Source organism: Mercenaria mercenaria, chromosome 2, assembly GCF_021730395.1.
Source record: "Mercenaria mercenaria strain notata chromosome 2, MADL_Memer_1, whole genome shotgun sequence".
In the NCBI taxonomy this organism is placed as follows: domain Eukaryota; kingdom Metazoa; phylum Mollusca; class Bivalvia; order Venerida; family Veneridae; genus Mercenaria; species Mercenaria mercenaria.
In genome coordinates, this window is record NC_069362.1 from 66,441,858 (window position 1) to 66,461,586 (window position 19,729).

The 19,729-nt window shown below is 36.2% G+C and overlaps 1 protein-coding gene across 1 annotated transcript in view; it reads left to right on the plus strand.

Moving 5' to 3' along the window:
* Nucleotides 1-17,728, plus strand: part of LOC123564150 (ATP-dependent RNA helicase DDX50-like) — a 36,843-nt gene extending 19,115 nt beyond the window's left edge. The window contains exons 10-15 of the mRNA XM_053536818.1: nucleotides 363-467; nucleotides 8,064-8,183; nucleotides 9,072-9,145; nucleotides 11,609-11,768; nucleotides 12,859-12,990; nucleotides 15,804-17,728. Of these exons, the coding sequence (XP_053392793.1) occupies nucleotides 363-467; nucleotides 8,064-8,183; nucleotides 9,072-9,145; nucleotides 11,609-11,768; nucleotides 12,859-12,990; nucleotides 15,804-16,253 (1,041 nt within the window). The 3' untranslated portion in view covers nucleotides 16,254-17,728. The remainder of the gene's footprint in view (nucleotides 1-362; nucleotides 468-8,063; nucleotides 8,184-9,071; nucleotides 9,146-11,608; nucleotides 11,769-12,858; nucleotides 12,991-15,803) is intronic.
* Nucleotides 17,729-19,729: the final 2,001 nt, after the last annotated feature.

The window sequence follows — 19,729 nt, forward strand, 5'->3', positions numbered from 1 at the left end:
ACCTTTAGGTTCTTGTTACAATACAGGTTATAGAAACAAACACATGCTTGTGCTTGTAATTTTATGACATATAAGGAAAGCTTATTCTTTATGATTTGAATAATCAAAGTTACTTAAAGCTGATGGACTTGCTGGAAAGAAGTGACACTAAATTTGCAAAATGTCCAGAATGAGAATTGACATTCATAGTCTAACACATTGGTACCAAGGAGTGAAGATTTACAGAGCTGCAATACCACAAAGATATGATTGAGAGGTATGTAGTACAGAAAGTTAGTGTCTTCACTATACTGTGTCAGTCTTGTGAGCTTTAATTCTTTATTTTTGATGAGCTTAAATGGAAAATGTCTTCTGTCTTTCAGGGATTTAAAGATGGAGATTTTAAGGTGCTTATAACAACAGATGTTGCTGCTAGAGGCCTTGACATTCCAAACATAGATCTTGTTATTCAAGCACAACCACCATCTGTGAGTAAACACTGACTCAACATGTTTCATACAAATGTTTTTATTTGTCAGCATAGCTAGTTTTCCAGCATATTAAGCATCAACCTACTGTCACAAATACTCATTTTAATGTTCATAATAGCAGTACTTTAAGTATCCACTTTGTTAAAGTGTGAATTTCTGTTTTGAAAACTGTTGAAAGTAGAATAGAAAAACAGCTGAAATTAGAATAGAAATAGTGTTAGATTTTAAGATTCGCACATTGTATGTAAAACTGTGTAACATAAAAGCCACTGCTTAAGGCAGGTCTTAAATTTTGCAATGATACTGTAATCCCTGTACAATAAAACACCATTTGAGCTGTGCCATGAGAAAACCAACATAGTGGGTTTGCGACCAGCATTAGGGATGGCAACGAATAGCAATTTTGTTATTCGAATATTCGGTCAGCCTTCCGAATGAATATTCGAATATTCGGTCATCAAATGATCAACAAATCAACTCAAAACCTTATGAATTTATCGTACCCTTAGCAGCGATCTGCATTATTAATAAATTCTACTTTCGTTTACACTGGAAGTAATTTAGACATTGACGAATTAAGACTGACTTAGCGTTCTCATCGCTTGTTCATCTTTTTGAATATAAAACATTTGTTATTTGCCTCCATTTACATATAATCTATATAGGTTTTACTTATTTTTACATGTTTTTAGAGGGATGTAGCCCTCCCGTAAATAAGGTTCTCTCCACACATATTACACATAGCCGACTTCTTATCGGATGATCGTGTGAAATACTTTTAAAAAGACAGGCGGCATTGCTTGCATTTTGACAGTAGATTCACGTAATAGCATGAACAATATTTTCGATTAAACGGGGTGTAAAATTAAGACTGTGGGGGTGGGGGAGTCTTATAAAAGATATATTTTGCTTAACTTTACCCTTTGTCTGAATATTGAGTAGATTCTACTATTTTTTTTTTCAATACGAAATGCATTTATTATCAAGAGGAATCCGTTTTACATAAAAAGAAAATTTGTCACATTTGACTTGTTTACAACACTTTTCGGCATTTTTCTTTACTGAAATACATCTTGAATCGACTTTGATTGAAATCCAAGTCATTATAGTTCAAGTGCTTTCTGATGATTTTTAATTATATGTGGTTCGCACCTACCGAAAACAAGGCGATTTGTAACGGATTAACATAAAATGGGGACTAATAAAATTTCTAAAGGTAAGCAATTAGCGGTACTTACTACAGGTTACGATGTCATCACCATAGCGATGTACAATATCGGCACGCTAATATACAAAGTAACACGTCTGACAGCGACGGAAGCCATTTTCGCACGTATTTACTATGAAAGCGAATTTTGGTAAATTAGATAAACCAACATACTGGTTCTTGCATTTGGTTTTTATTAGTCCCCTACTGGTTGAAAACCAATTTCGGGAACTATAGGAATGCACTTTTCCGTCATTCCGTCCGTCTGTCCGTCCGTCCGTCCGCAATTTCGTGTCCGGTCCATAACTCTGTCATCCATGAAGGGATTTTAATATCACTTGGCACAAATGTTACCCATAATGAGACGACGTGTCATGCGCAAAACCCGAACCCCTAGCTCAAAGGTCAAGGTCACAATTGGAGGTCAAAGGTCAACAGGGCTTTTTTCCTGTCCGGTCCACAACTCTCCCATCCTTGAAGGGATTTTAGTTTTACTTGGAACAAATGTTCCCCATAATGAGGTGATGTGTCATGCGCAAATCCCAGACCCCTAGCTCAAAGGTCAAGGTCACAATTGGAGGTCAAAGGTCAACAGGGCTTTTTTCCTGTCCGGTCCATAGCTCTCCCATCCATGAAGAGATTTTAATATTACTTGGCACAAATGTTCCCCATGAGAAGACGAGTCATGCGCAAACCCTGGACCCCTAGCTTAAAGGTCAAGGTCGCAATTGGAGGTCAAAGGTCAACAAGGCTTTTTTCCTGTCCGGTCCATAACTCTCCCATCTATGAAGGGATTTTAATATTACTTAGCACAAATGTACCTCATAATAAGACGATGTGTCATGCACAACTTTCAGAACCCTAGCTCAAAGGTCAAGGTCACACTTAGCAGTCAAATGTTAACATAGCATGAACAGGGTCTGTTTCGTGTCCGGTCCATAACTCTGACATTCATTAAGGGATTTTAATATCACTTAGCACAAGTGTTCCCCATGATGAGACGATATGTCATGCACAAATCCCGGACCCCTAGTTCAAAGGTCAAGGTCACAATTGGGGGTCAAAGGTCAACAGAGTTTTTTAGCTCACCTGTCACAAAGTGACAAGGTGAGCTTTTGTGATCGCGCGGTGTCCGTCGTCCGTCCGTCAGTCCGTGCGTGCGTGCGTCCGTGCGTCCGTAAACTTTTGCTTGTGACCACTCTAGAGGTCACATTTTTCATGGGATCTTTATGAAAGTTGGTCAGAATGTTTACCTTGATGATATCTAGGTCAAGTTCGAAACTGGGTCACGTGCCATCAAAAACTAGGTCAGTAGGTCTAAAAATAGAAAAACCTTGTGACCTCTCTAGAGGCCATATATTTCAAAAGATCTTCATGAAAATTGGTCAGAATGTTCACCTTGATGATATCTAGGTCAAGTTTGAAACTGGGTCACGTGCCATCAAAAACTAGGTCAGTAGGTCTAAAAAGAAAAACCTTGTGACCTCTCTAGAGGCCATATATTTCACAAGATCTTCCTGAAAATTGGTCAGAACGTTCACCTTGATGATATCTAGGTCAAGTTCGAAACTGGGTCACATGCCTTCAAAAACTAGGTCAGTAGGTCAAATAATAGAAAAACCTTGTGACCTCTCTAGAGGCCATATTTTTCATGGGATCTGTTGAAAGTTGGTCTGAATGTTCATCTTGATGATATCTAGGTCAAGTTCGAAACTGGGTCACGTGCGGTCAAAAACTAGGTCAGTAGGTCTAAAATAGAAAAAACCTTGTGGACCTCTAGAGGCCATATATTTCATGAGATCTTCATGAAAATTGGTCAGAATGTTCACCTTGATGATATCTAGGTCAAGTTCAAAAGTGGGTCATGTGCCTTCAAAAACTAGGTCAGTGGGTCAAATAATAGAAAAACCTTGTGACCTCTCTAGAGGCCATATTTTTCATGGGATCTGTATGAAAGTTGGTCTGAATGTTCATCTTGATGATATTTAGGTCAAATTCGAAAGTGGGTCACATGCCATCAAAAACTAGGTCAGTAGGTCAAATAATAAAAAATCTTGTGACCTCTCTAAAGGCCATATTTTCATGGGATCTGTATGAAATTGGTCTGAATGTTCATCTTGATGATATCTAGGTCAGATTCGAAACAGGGTCATGTGCGGTCAAAACTAGGTCAGTAGGTCTAAAAATAGAAAAACCTTGTGACCTCTCTAGAGGCCATACTTGTGGAATGGATCTCCATAAAAATTGGTCAGAATGTTCACCTTGATGACAGCTAGGTCAAGTTTGAAACTGGGTCACGTGCCTTAAGAAACTAGGTCAGTAGGTCAAAAAATAAAAAAACCTTGTGACCTCTCTAGAGGCCATACTTTTCATGGGATCTGAATGAAAGTTGGTCTGAGTGTTCGGCTTGATGATATCTAGGTCAAGTATGAAACTGGGTCAACTGCGATCAAAAACTAGGTCAGTAGGTCTAAAATTATTAAAATCTTTTGACCTCTCTAGAGGCCATATTTTTCAATGGATCTTCATGAAAATTGGTCAGAATGTTCACCTTGATGATATCTAGGTCAGTTTCGAAACTGGGTCATGTGCGATCAAAAACTAGGCCAGTAGGTATAAAAATAGAAAAACCTTGTGACCTCTCTAGAGGCCATATTTTTCATGTGATCTTCATGAAAATTAGTGAGAATGTTCACCTTGATGATATCTAGGTAAAGTTCAAAACAGGGTCACGTACCTTCGAAAACTAGGTCAATAGGTCAAATAATAGAAAAACCTTGTGACCTCTCTAGAGACCATATTTTTTAATGGACCTTCATAAAATTGGTCAGAATTTTTATCTTGATAATATCTAGGTCAAGTTTAAAACTGGGTCACATGAGCTCAAAAACTAGGTCACTATGTCAAATAATAGAAAAAACGACGTCATACTCAAAACTGGGTCATGTGGGAAGAGGTGAGCGATTCAGGACCATCATGGTCCTCTTTGTTTCCTGTCCCGTCCATAACTCTGCCATCCATGAAGGGATTTTAATATTTCTTGGCACAAATGTTTCCCATGATGAGACAACATTCTTGCACAAAGCCCAGACCCTTAGCTCAAAGGTCAAGGTCACAATTGGAGGTCAAATATCAGTAGGGTTTTTTCCCTGTCGATCCAGAACTCTGTCATCCATCAAGGGATTACAATATTATTTGGCATAAATGTTTCTCATGATGAGACGACGTGTCATGTGCAACACCCAGTACCCTAGCTTAAAGGTCAAGGTCACACTTTGAGATCAAAGGTCAAGAGGATTTTTTTCCTGTCCGGTCTGTAACTTTGTCATGCAAAGCAGGATTTAGATATCAGTTGGCACAAATATTCCCCTGGATGAGACAACATGTCATGCGCAAGAACCAGGTCCCTAGGTCTAAGGTCAAGGTCATATTTAGAGGTCAAAGGTCAAATTCAAGAATGACTTTGTATGGAACATTTCTTCTTCATGCATGGAGGGATTTAATGTAACTTGGACCAGATGTTCACCACCATGAGGCACCCTTGTTTTTAGAATTACGTCCCTTTGTTGTTACTATAAATAGATTTTATAGATTTTATTGTAACTTTTTTATTACTGGCGGTAGAGAAAAATCGAGACCACTTTTCTGTGGTACAGCATGCATGTTACATCCAATTTTTAGGTGTATTTTGACCTATCTCTACCTGGTAAAGAGTTTCTTATGGACTTATATTATATAGATTTTTTTTTTTTTTTTTTTTTTAAAGATTAATTTCCCTTTGTTGTTACTGTAAATAACTTACATGATAACATTTTTATAATCAGCCAAAAAAATTCACTATGAAAACAACTGTGGGTTTTTATATATGCACATTTTAATCCAAGTGTGTTGTTATAACATATTGTATATGTAGTACAATATTTTTTATACATCATTGACAGATATCAGTTCATTATGTTATACTGCAGTAGAGAAAATTAGGTGCCTTCCAGTAGGGGACTTTGTATTGCATGGCAATACTTCATTCACTTGTTTATTTCTTATGATTTTATATTTTTTTTCCGAATATTTGAATAGTGAAACAGTATTCGAATATTCGTGTCACAAAGGAATATTCGAAAATTCGTTGCCATCCCTAACCAGCATAGATCATGACCAGACTGCGCAGATGCGCAGGCTGGTCTGGATCCATGCTGGTCACAAACCCACTATGTTGGTTTTCTCATGGCATGGCGCATTTGTTTATATATGCTAGAGGGTGAGCAAAACACTCCTTAGTCCTATGATCAGTAAACTTCACCTAAGGATTGATCTAAGTAAGGGGCATACATACTTTGGGTAAGGGCCATGTACCTCAAGATAAGGTCACTGGTTTCGGAATTTGTTTTAATGTTGGTTTAAGTTTTATTACACACAGGTCTTAAATTTTGCAATGATACTGTAATCCCTGTACAATAAAACACCATTTGAGCCGTGCCATGAGAAAACCAACATAGTGGCTTTGCAACCAGCATGGATCCAGACCAGCCTGCGCATCCGCGCAGTCTGGTCAGGATCCATGCGGTTCGCTAATGGTTTCTCTAATTGCTATAGGCTTTGAAATCGAACAGCATGGATGCGCAGGCTGGTCTGGATCCATACTGGTCGCAAACCCACTGTGTTGGTTTTCTCATGGCATTTCTCATTTGTTCATATATGCTAAAGGGTGAGCAAAACACTCCTTAGTCCTATGATCAGTAAACTTCACCTAAGGATTGATCTTAGTAAGGGGCATACATACTTTGGGTAAGGGCCATGTACCTCAAGATAAGGTCACTGGTTTCGGAATTTGTTTTAATGTTGGTTTAAGTTTTATTTCACACGTCTGTTTTACTGATATCATATGATATTTCTTAGTAAAATCCTTCTTACCCCCATTTCTAAGCATTTTCAACAAGTAGTCCAGCTTGCTGTTCTTCCAACTCATGTTAACTTAAAAAGTTGGTATATAAGCAGGTTTCTCAGAAACTTCATGATAGAATACTTTCAAACTCCATGGAGTCTTCAGCATCTTGTACATAATTCTAGCGCTTATTTTTAGCTCATCTGATTTTTTGAGAGAAAAAAATGATGAGTTATTGTCATCACTTGATCGGCGTCGGCTGGTTAAGTTTTATGTTTAGGTCAGCTTTTCTCCTAAATTATCAAAGCTATTGCTTTGAAACTTGCAACACTTGTTCACCATCATAAGCTGACCCTGTACAGCAAGAGACATAACTCCATCCTGCTTTTTGCAAGATTTATGGCCCCTTTTGTACTTAGAAAATATCAGATTTCTTGGTTAAGTTTTATGTTTAGGTCAACTTTTCTCCTAAACTATCAAAGCTATTGCTTTGAAACTTGCAACACTTGTTCACCATCATAAGCTGACCCTGTACATCAAGAAACATAACTCCATCCTGCTTTTTCAAGAATTATTGCCCCTTTTGGACTTAGAAAATCAGTTTTCTTGGTTGAGTAATATGTTTAAGCCAGCTTTTCTCATAAACTATCAAAGCTATTGCTTTAAAACTTGCAACACTTGTTCACCATCATAAGCTACCATGTACAGCAAGAAACATAACCCTGTCCTGCTTTTTGCAAGACTTATGGCGCCTTTTGGACTTAGAAAATATCAGATTTATTGGTTAAGTTTTATGTTTAGGTCAGCTTTTCTCCTAAACTATTCAAGCTATTGCTTTGAAGCTTGCAACACTTGTTCACCATCATAAGCTGACGATGTACATCAAGAAACATAACTCCATCCTGCTTTTTGCAAGAATTATGGCCGTTTTTGGACTTAGAAAATCATGGGTTTAATCCCTCTTTTGACATAGAAATTGTATTAAGGTTTCCATATCAGCAGGTTTCTCAGAAACTGCTCAACTGCTAGCCCAATTTTAAAATAAAGTCACACAAATATTCTTTGGGTGACTCTCTACCTAAATCATTACTTTTACAAACATAAATACCAAGTCGTTTGGCAGGTTTTCCTGAATAGTTTGAGGTTCTATATGTCAGAAATTGTTGACTTGATTTCAGAATGGTTTCACCCAAATGTTCCTTGTGTGAATCTACCAAGTTCTTTTACATTATTCTGCTTTGTTACAAACATTGCCACCAGGGGATGGAGCAGGGTTTTTTTTCGTATGCACATGTGTAGAGTAAACTTTAAGCCTTCTTTGCTGGAACTGCTAACTTGATTTCAGTATAAGGAAAGCTGTCATTCAACATTTTAGGAAGAAAAAAATTTGATATAATTTTTTAAGCACTGAATTATTATGCTTAAAAACAGTGGAAATCTCTCATCCATCAATATCTCCCTTTTATAACCCAGTGTATTGATATTAATGTTAATGTGCTTGCAGGATACCAGTTTTTACATTCATCGTGTAGGTCGTACAGGTAGAGCAGGTCAAACTGGGATGTCTGTATTACTGTACCAGTCTTCAGAAACCCAGATGATGAAGGACTGTGAAAGAGTGGCTGTAAGTATGACTTGCTTCATCCTTAACTGTATTATGTACAATTTAAAATAATTACTGAAAATCAAAAGTTATGAGAACAAGTATATAATGATTTCCTAATTTTTAGCTTAACTATTCAAAGAATAGTCTAGCTATTCTACTCACCCTGGTGTTGGCATTGGCATCACACCTTGGTTAAAGTTTTGCATGCAAGTACATATGGCTATCATTTGAAGGCATATAGCTTTGAAACTTATTTTTTTCTTTTTCTAGGTTAATCACCCACCTTACTGGGTCAAGTTCCATGACTGACATGTATTTTGAGCAAAATATGCCCCCTTTTGGAAAATCCTGGTTAAAGTTTTACATGCAAGTTACCATCTCCAAAACTAATGCAGATATTGAATTGAAACTTCACGTGTCTTCGGGGTTATAAAACGATAGCATCAAGGCCCATAACTCTGACCTGTATTTTGGGCAAATTATGCCTCCTTTTGGACTTAAAAAATTTACATGCAAGTTACTATTTGCAGAACAAAATTAATGCAGATTTTAAATTGAAACTTCATATGTGCCTTCGGGGTTATAAAACAAGTTGATTGCATCAAGTCCCATAACTCTGACAGGCATTTTGGTCAAATTATGTCCCCTTTTGAACTTAAAACTTCTGGTTAAAGTTTTGCATGCAAGATACTCAAAAACTAATGCAGATACTGGATTTAAACTCTAGAGATATTTTAACATTTAGGATAATATTTTCCTGCTTCTAGGACAATATTTTGAATAGTAGAGCACTGGCTGTCTTACGGACAGCTCTTGTTGAAATTTCAAGAATTTTTGTAAAATAAAAATAAATGAAAAGCAGATTAACCTGAAGTTATGATTGATAAGTTACCATTTGTATTTCAGAAAGTGAAGTTTGAAAGACTGAAACCTCCAACTGTAAACCAGATGCTAGAGATCTGTGTGAAAACTGCTGTCAGGTAAGTGGTTTTATATGTTGCCATATCAGCATGTTGTCAGGTAAGTGCTTTTACATGTTGCCATATCAGCATGTTGTCAGGTAGGTGGTTTTATGTGTTGCCATAGCATCATGTTTTCAGGTAAGTGACTTTTCGTGACATTGGTAACTCTGTTGTGAATTCTTGTTTCTCTTGAGTTAGGATGGTTTAAACAATGAAAGACAAAAGGGTTGGATTGTTCAGAAAATGCAAGTGTTATTGCAACAGGGAAGTGGAATGAGATCAACAATTTAACTTTTATTTTCACTCAAAAGTGCTTAAGATAACTAGATTTACAAAAACAATTTTTAGAGAGAAAAAAGGCCCTTTATTAGTCCCCTACTGGTTGAAAACCAGTTTTGGGGACTATAGGAATGCTCTTTTCCGTCATTCCGTCTTTCCGTCATTCCGTCCGTCCGCAATTTCGTGTCCGGTCCATAACTCTGTCATCCATGAAGGGATTTTAATATTACTTGGCACAAGTGTTCCCCATGATGAGACGACGTGTCATGCGCAAAACCCGGACCCCTAGCTCAAAGGTCAAGGTCACAATAGGAGGTCAAAGGTCAACAGGGCTTTTTTCCTGTCCGGTCCACAACTCTCCCATCCTTGAAGGGATTTTAGTATTACTTGGCACAAATGTTCCCCATGATGAGATGATATGTCATGCGCAAATCCCGGACCCCTAGCTCAAAGGTCAAGGTCACAATTGGAGGTCAAAGGTCAACAGGGCTTTTTTCCTGTCCGGTCCATAACTCTCCCATCCATGAAGAGATTTTAATATTACTTGGCACAAATGTTCCCCATGAGGAGACGACGTGTCATGCGCAAAACCTGGACCCCTAGCTTAAAGGTCAAGGTCACAATTGGAGGTCAAAGGTCAACAAGGCTTTTTCCTGTCCGGTCCATAACTCTCCCATCTATGAAGGGATTTTAATATTACTTAACACAAATGTACCTCATAATAAGACGATGTGTCATGCACAACTTTCAGACCCCTAGCTCAAAGGTCAAGGTCACACTTAGCAGTCAAATGTTAACATAGCATGAACAGGGTCTGTTTCGTGTCCGGTCCATAACTCTGACATTCATTAAGGGATTTTAATATCACTTAGCACAAGTGTTCCCCATGATAAGACGATGTGTCATGCGCAAATCCTGGACCCCTAGCTCAAAGGTCAAGGTCACAATTGGGGGTCAAAGGTCAACAGAGTTTTTTTCCTGTCCCGTCCATAACTCTGCCATCCATGAAGGGATTTTAATATTACTTGGCACAAATGTTTCCCATGATGAGACGACGTGTCATGTGCAACACCCAGTACCCTAGCTTAAAGGTCAAGGTCACACTTTGAGATCAAAGGTCAAGAGGATTTTTTTCCTGTCCGGTCTATAACTTTGTCATGCAAAGCAGGATTTAGATATCAGTTGGCACAAATATTCCCGGGATGAGACAACATGTCAATGCGCAAGAACCAGGTCCTAGGTCTAAGGTCAAGGTCATATTTAGAGGTCAAAGGTCAAATTCAAGAATGACTTTGTACGGAACATTTCTTCTTCATGCATGGAGGGATTTTGATGTAACTTGGACCAAATGTTCACCACCATGAGGCACCCTTGTTTTTAGAATTACGTCCCTTTGTTATTACTATAAATAGATTTTATTGTAACTTTTTTATTACTGGCGGTAAAGAAAAAATCGAGACCACTTTTCTGTGGTACAGCATGCATGTTACATCCTATTTTTAGGTGTATTTTGACCTATCTCTACCTGGTAAAGAGTTTCTTGTGGACTTATATTATTATTATTATTTTTTTTTTTTTTTTTTTTTTTTTTTTTTTTTTTTTTAAAGATTAATTTCCCTTTGTTGTTACTATAAATAACTTACATGATAACATTTTTATAATCAGCCAAAAAAATTCAATATGAAAACAACTGTGGGTTTTTATATATGCACATTTTAATCCAAGTGTGTTGTTATAATGTTATAACATATTGTATATGTAGTACAATATTGTTTATACATCATTGACAGATATCAGTTCATTATGTTATACTGCAGTAGAAAAAATTAGGTGCCTTCCAGTAGGGGACTTTGTATTGCATGGCAATACTTCATTCACTTGTTTTCATCATTTCCTGCTGGGAGACTTGAAAATGTTATTTGTAGGGAGAGTGCAGATCTATGGATAGTGGGGTTGTGAGTTTGATCTGCAGGTGAGCATATGTTCCCTGTGACAATAAAAGACTTTATGTCCAAAATCATTTGTCCTCCACTTCTTATTCTTGTGGGGAAGTTGGCAGTTATTTGCAGAGAACAGATTTGTACTTGTACAGAATCCAAGAACTTAGGTTAAGTTAACTGCCCACTGTTACATAACTGAAATAGTGTTGAAAAATGGCACTAAACCCAAAACAAATAAACAAAAGAACATGTTATTTTTCAGTGACATCCTGAATGTACCTGAAGATTTGAGTCAACATTTCCATATGGCTGCAGATATGATGATTGAAGAGAAAGGTGCTAAGCCAATGTTGGCTGCTGCCATGGCACTTGTATCCAGGGCAGGAAATTACTTCAACAGGTCTCTTATAACACGGCAGGAGGTATGTCATCATAATGAATATGCTTGTAAACAGTTGTTTCATTTCATTTCGTGATTGCCATAGGATGGTTATTGCTTTTACAGATGGTTTTGGTGATGTATAATGCCTGAAAAGCGATGAAAAGAAAAGAAAGTAATGTTAAGTAATCCCTCGCCAGATTGAAAGGTTGTTTCTACGATTTGCAGCTAGTATATTTTTCAGAAACAGAAAAGGAGCTTTTGTTTTTTGCTTGCACAAAAGGTCATCAAAATTTGTTGGTGCACTACTTTTTGTGGATGTAACAGTGTACAAATGATTATTGCTCTAGTCACAAGTTGTAAATCACAATAAAAAGCATTCTACATACACACATCATCTATAATATAAAGTGATTTACCAAAGTGAGTTGTTGCAAAAATTGGATTTATATTATTGAAATATGGATGAATGAATTTACTTACTAATTTGTTAACCTCAGTATACATTAATTTGGTAATTTCTGTTTGCATGCTTCTCCTTTTCAAATTATCAGAATGAATCATGAAATTGGGTGGGGTAAGGAATTTAGTAAGTTTCTTAAGGACAGTTTGGATCTTTAGATAATGCACGTTAATCTCCATTTGAGATCTTAACAGGAACTTTGTTTCATCAAATTTAATCCTTGAAAAAAGTTTAAGATTAGAAGGAAGTGTTGTTGTTTTATGCATTGTTGCATGATATATATTTATGTTTCCCCCTCACATTCTTAAGAGATTGGGTCAGATGAAGTTTAACCAAAGTGTTGATTGATTTCCTTGATTTTATATGTTGGCAGTATGAACAAGTTTTATTAAGTGCAAAAATTAATGATAGCTTACTGAAACATATTTATAATAGAACTACTTTACAATATTTTGGTAGAATTTCAGTACATTATGAATGCCTTCTAACAGTTTGATTTCTTAAACTGATATGAACTTGTTGGTATGGAGCCTCTAGAGGAAAAGTAAACATCCAGGTTTAATGTCATTTTCATTTTACCTAGTATTTCTGCTGAAATGGAGGTAAACATTTATAAAGCAGAGAGTCTTTGCTGAGTACAGAACACTCCTTTAACTCTACTGTTTTTCAGGGTTACACTACCTTATTATATACGGGTGGTAGAGGAATGGGAGCAAATAGGTTTGCACTGGACAAGATACATGGATACTTACGAGAGCTGAATGTACCAGTAAAAAATGCTCACCTTCTTCAAGATTCTAATGTAAGCCAGTTTCAGTATTCCCCCATTTAACTTTGTTTGGGGGACTATATAAGAATCACTTTGTTCTATCTTGTCCGTCCTTGTAAAGTCTAAAACCATCTCAGGAACTAGTAGAGATATTATGTTGAAACTTACAATATATTTGTAGGATCATAAGACAACTTCTGACTTTTGTTTTAACAAAATTATATGACCTTTTTACTTGGAAAATTCCCAGAATTGACAGTTTCCCAAAATAAACATTTCTTTCAATATTTCTGAAACCTATCCATTCATATAATTGAAATTTCACACAGACATTTGAGATTATAATTAAGAAATAATTTATAGCAAAAGAGTGCTTTAACACTATATATGCACAATGGGCGGTTATACGTCAGGTGTAATAATTTCACAAGAGCAAAACCCTCGTGAAATTATTTGTATGATGTATTACCGCCCGAGTATATAAATAGTGTTAAAACACGGTTTTGCTATAAATTATTTCAATTCTAATATGCCTTTAATCTAAACAGTAGATAAAATATTGTAGCGCTCTTTTTTTTGGTCGCAACAAAAGCTTTGACATCCCCGCACGTTAACGTGACGTCATTCTAGCGTACACGTGTTTTAACAGAGACAGCATATTAGAATATAAGTTAATGTATCAACTTCTATAACTCTGCTTATAATTTCAACAAAACTATTCCCCATTGTTATTTAGAAAATGTGGCAAAATTGATGTTTTCTTAGAATGTCTCCGATACAAATGAAAATACTGCATTGGAACTTCACAACGGGTTGGAAGGTTCATAAGTCTAGTTTCAGTATCAGGTCCAATAACTAAAAAAATGTTGCTGATTTCTTTAAAAAAAAAAAAAAAAAAAAAAAAAAAAATGAAACCAGTGAAGATATTGCATTGAACTTACAAAAAGGTTCTAGTGATCATGAGACATATTCATGCACAACCTCCCATAATTCTTCAGTTTTGACAAAATTACTTCCCTTTTGGCACTTTGAAAATATTCAGTTTTTTTTCCCACCAACTTGGGAATGGGGCCAGGACCTTTACAATTGGGAAAAATGTGTCAGAAAATGCCTAAATTGGGAATTGTTAAAAGTCGTATCTTCTGTTAAAATGTCACATTTAGAGAAAATGGCCATAATTTATCATAAATGCATTAATTTAGCTGTCTTGTGTTTCAAAGGTGTTTGGTTTTATAGTGTTATTTCTAGAGCTCAAAAAGGGCAGGGTGCTGCCTAAAAGGGGCAGGGTGCTGTCCGAAAGGGGCAGGGTGCTCTTTTAGACGTGAAAGTTGACGTGACTTAGACATGAAAGCAGTAGTTGCATATCCAGATGTCTATAGTTAATATGTATTTCATTTATCTTTATTGCACGCTTAAAAGAAATGTCAAAGAATAAAGTGGTAAATCTTCCCAAAACCAGTAACATAGTTAACAAAGGCTTTTTACTTACTTTATAAGTTAGGTTAAGCCATTCAAGCCTTTCTCTTAAAGAATTTCACCAAGAATGTCAACTTATTCATATGGATGATGGAAATGTGAGGCTGAATGATTATATAAGCTTAATCTTGAAACCAAGATCATTTGTAAACAACATAGTAAAAGGCCTGTTTCAGGTCACATTGTAAACTAATAATTATCAAAAGTCATGTTGTTCGAAACTTTAACCGGCTGTTAAACTAACCGCTGGTTAAACTTTGATTCAAAACACTAGTCTTGGTGGGAAACACTAGTATGATGTTTTAATTTTATTGTAAAGAATTTTCATAATTCTTAATTCATCCATTTGTTTTTCTAAGTCTTCTAAAATGTCGAAAACTAACACTAAAAGTTAATCAACTGTTAGCTTAATCCCCTGTTAAAGTTTCGAACAACAGGGCCCTGGTCTTCATCAATACTTTATTAATAGAAAAGTGCTATAACAGTCAGGTTAAAGTTTACTAAAACGCATATCCAAAATATACTATCCGGATACTGGTACACTTCCGAAATATTTTCTGAAAGTAGTTTTTACTCAGTTTACATGACCCACTAGGGTAAACAAGAGATAGTTCCTCAAATTTTTATGTTTCTCATCATAAAAAATTCACCGAAAGTCAGCTTTTTTGAAGGAAATTTGGAAAATTTGCATACGACATCGGGAGTAATAAGACTCGTGAACGGACATTCTAAACTTACTTTTACTTTCGATACTCATTAAAATTTGTGCATTTTCTAGTTGAAATTACAGTAGAATCAAACTGCATTGATATATACTTGTTATTATACTAAACAACGGTCTAATTTAAATTTTGCAAAAAGAATTCTAGGGCACTTTTTACGTGCTCGGTAAACAGCTGGCCGCTTACGAACGCCTTTTTGACATTACACAGGATCCATACTCTTTATCAATTAGTTTTAACACTTCATTGATTCTCATTACCTGTGTGCACTTGCCGTGGCGTAATTTGCTGATCAAACAATCGCCAAGGCATGTCAACAGGGAAATTGGCGGAATATAGCAGAAGATCAAAGGCAAGAGGGCACATTTTATGGGCAGCGTGGCGGTAGTAAAAAAGGGCAGGGCGGGGCGCCCCGCTGTGCGCTCTAGAAATAACACTATTTTAGTCTTGTTTGAAAAAAAAAAAGAAAATGTATTTATATATTTAACTTCGGGAATTTTAGCCTTGAAATTGGGAAAAAAACATACTATTTTGCCATTGGGATTGGGGCCCTATTTTTGCCCTAAATTAGCTAGAAAAGAAAACACTGATATCTTTAAGTGATTTTCCTGCTTCTTTCTCATGCTCATGCTCATTTTCCTTTTCCAGGGTGTTGTGTTTGATGTGGAGACTGATAATGTACACACTGTTCTCAAAGGATTTGATGACATTAAATCAGAAGATAGTGAAGGTATCGAAAAAATAAATAACTTGCCTGAAATCATGGAACACAGACATTCTTTTAAGGAACCACATCGTCATGGTAGACATGGACGACCATTTAAAAGAACCAGTAGGCAAAGATTTGATTTTTTTGATGATGATGATGATGAATTTGATTCACACTTTGCACAACATTCAAGTAAAAATAGATACCAAAATAACAGATATAGTAGACAGGATAGATTTGACAGTCCTAGAGATAGGGACTATGGTTACCGTTCTTTCAAACCCAGTGACAGAGGACAGTTCAACAGAGGCTCATCACAATTGAACAGAGGTTCATCACAGTCCAACAGGAGAAGCATGCGAGATATGTTTGATGAAGATGATGATTGATCAATGATTATTGATCATTAAATTTTTTACTTTTAAAGGTTACAAAAGGTCCTCCATTTTGCATTTGAAAAAAAAAGATGCACAGGGTACCACAACAGAGCTTTTTGTATCCTCTGTTTATTCAAGATGGTGGGATGCTGATTGGAGGAGATATAACTTGAATGAAAAGTAGTTACAGCTATCTTCAATGGAATATAAATTTGTAATTAAAAAAATTTTCCAAGATAAAGTGAATGGAATTCTTCTGTCTCCTCTAGATTTCATGTCCTGATGTTTTGCGCATGAAAAGTAGCCACCCACAGATGTGTAAAGATTTCATGATAGACCAAGTAGTAAAAACAACAGGTTGTCAATATAAAAAAAGATACCTTTTGATTATTTGGTGAATTTTTCATATTCATTTGTATTATGATTTTGCTCTTTATGTTATTATTGAAGAAATCACTTTAAACTTGGGAATGAAAATTAGAGCAGTTTATTGTGCAGATGGTGTATCTCTGAAACACCACTCATTGAGCATTGGTGACCAGGACACCAGGAATGACTTGAACAGTTGTTATAATTACTTGAAACCATGGATAACTGGGGCATTTTCCTCATACATTGCACTCTGAGCAGTGAGCCATCTGTAATTTACTGTACTAATGGTGTAACATTGTTCTAGGTGTGTTACACATGTTGTAATGTGATACATTAGGCATGCATGATGAAATAAGCTGCGCCATGAGAAAACCTACATAGTGGGTTTGCGACCAGCATGGATCCAGACCAGCCTGCGCATTCGCGCAGACTGGTCAGGATGTTCGCTAACAGTTTCTCCAATTCAATAGGCTGTAAAAGCGAACAGCATGGATCCTGACCAGACTGCATGGACGCGCAGGCTGGTCTGGATCTATGCTGATTGCAAACCCACTATGTTGGTTTTCTCATGGCACGGCTCATTAATAAGTAATTTATGTATTTTGGTTGGCTAACTGTTACACAGTTCTTCTTTGTACATTACTCACTAAGTTTGCAAGTATAGCAAGAAACTCAAAGGTTACTTCCAGACATCACTGTGTATGTCAGTCAGGCTATTTTTCCTGGAAGTTTCTAGAAATCCTTTAACACATACATATGAATGCTTGAGTTTAGAATATTTAGTTGAATGATTGGAGTTGTATTTAGAAGGGTTTTACGAAGTGGCTAGTTAAAATCTACTCCATCCCTTGGGTAGGCATTTGGCATACCTTGTTTAAAAGTGACAGTTATTTTGTACTGGAAATGATTCAGTGGTCAAAATATTTTACCAAAAAAGTAACTTCTTCAACTGGTACTTAAAGAAAAGTTAAAACATATCTCTTACATAGAGGAATCATCATGTAAAATAACAAACACAAAGTTATTTAAAGCAACTTTCGTGTTTCTGTGTTAAAGTTGTACATTTATGTACTTGTTTGTTAAGACTATAAATTAGTAAATTTATGAAATTTTTACTTCAGCTCTTGTAGTGTTGTTTATTGTTTACTTCATTAAGCTATTCGCACGAATATTTGAAAAATAAGGAGTGCTGTTGCAATCATCATGGCGTTGACATCTAAGTTGGTCAAAGTTTTTTAGCTCAACTATACAAAGTATATGGAGAGCTATCCTTCTCGCCTTGGCTTCGAGGTCGTGGGTTCAATCCCTGACCGGGTCATACCAAAGACGTAAAAAATGGCACTAGTAGCTTCCTCGTTTGACACTCTGCATGATGAGGATAGTGCTAAGACTGGTCAGCCCATTGTCAGTATAATGTGGGGTATCATGTCATTGTCTACGGCGTGATATTCCAGTGAGGCAGCACTATAAAGTTGGGCATTGTGCTAACTGCTACAAGTGAACATTACATGGCTGAAATTTTTTTGAAAAAAAGACGTTAAACCCAAACACACACACACACAAGCGTCAGCATCCTTCCACGTCAACACCTTGGAGTTTTGATGCACTTTCTCTTTTTGTGCCCCCAAAATGTTTTGGGGGGTATTTAGAGTTACCCTTGTCTGTCTGTCCATCAGTCGTCCGTCCGAATTTGTATCATTCATATCTCGAAAAGTAATCGACCCTGTGTCATCAAACCTCACAGGATTGTTATTCAGCAAGGGAAGCAGTGCACCAGGGGTTTTAATTTAGTTTCGCACAGTCAGACCAGAGTTATGGCCCTTGACTTAGTCTGAAATAGGCATAAAAAGGGCCTAAGTTTGTGTCACATGTATTTCAAGAAAGTATTTGACCCAGTATTATGAAACATTACAGGAATATTGTTTTGTTAGAGATATTACTCAGTCAAACCAGAGTTATAGCCCTTGACTTAGTAAAAAAATATGCATAAAAGGCATTAAAGTTGTGTCTAACATATCTAAAAAAAAGTATATTACATCGGGTCATGAAACAAATTTAGGGCTGGATCAATATACCGGTATTGATATTAATTGAATATTCATGTTAACACCGATACACTTACCAACTTTCTTTGTGTATCAATATATTCAATGGTGTCCCAGTTTCAAGGTATAGTAATGTTTACAAAATGGCATTTGCTTGGTATATTCTTAAAGGTGACTATGTTTCGCACTGTTTTGCAATTTTTAAACAACTTTTTCCGTGCAGTTTTTGATAAATTTTGTATAACTTATGGTATCTCCTCAAGCTCAAGTAGGGACAATTTTCAAAGTGATGGCCTCTAGGCAAAATGTTTGCAGAGAACTCATTTTACCATTAATTTTGATAAAAGAAACATCAAACTATTGGTAAACAATTATAAAACACAATAATGCCAATATCATTTTTTCTAGGGTGTCTCAAGTAAATGGATTTAATGAGACAGAATTCTTACTTCAACATTGAAAAAATAAGGTTGAATCCTGTGTTTCTGTTTTGAATTTTGCTTACTTCATTCAAAAATAACCTTGGAGCAGATGTAAAACCTACCTAAATTTCTACAACAATATATAATGTAAAGAGTGAAAGCAAAATAGAGAACTGTTGCCGCATGTAACTTAATATTTTTAAAGATGTGTAACTCTACCCCTTCTGTTTAAGTAGTAAATTCACTTTGAACAGCAAGAAATCGCTTTTCAAAATACTTTTTTTCCATTTTTGTACAATAAATCAATTATAAGTCTTGAAAGAAGTAAAAACTTACAGACTAGAATAAAGCAAAATAAGGGGGGAACAATTTGGTCCCAGTAGGGCTTGAACCTATGCACCCCTAAGAATTGCAGTAAAAGTAGGCTTATGGTAGGAATTGAATACTCTTCAAAAAGGAGGTGCTCTATTAGGCTTCTAATACCTTAACACAATAAAATTTAACTTATTCATTTTTTATCACTTTACACTAAAATATTCAGAGAAGTTAAATGTTGTAACCTTGGGCCGCTATTATATCCCAAAACAGTCACTGCCTACTTTCACATTTTGTTTTGACAGGTAAGTTCATAGGCGTCTCGATTGCATAA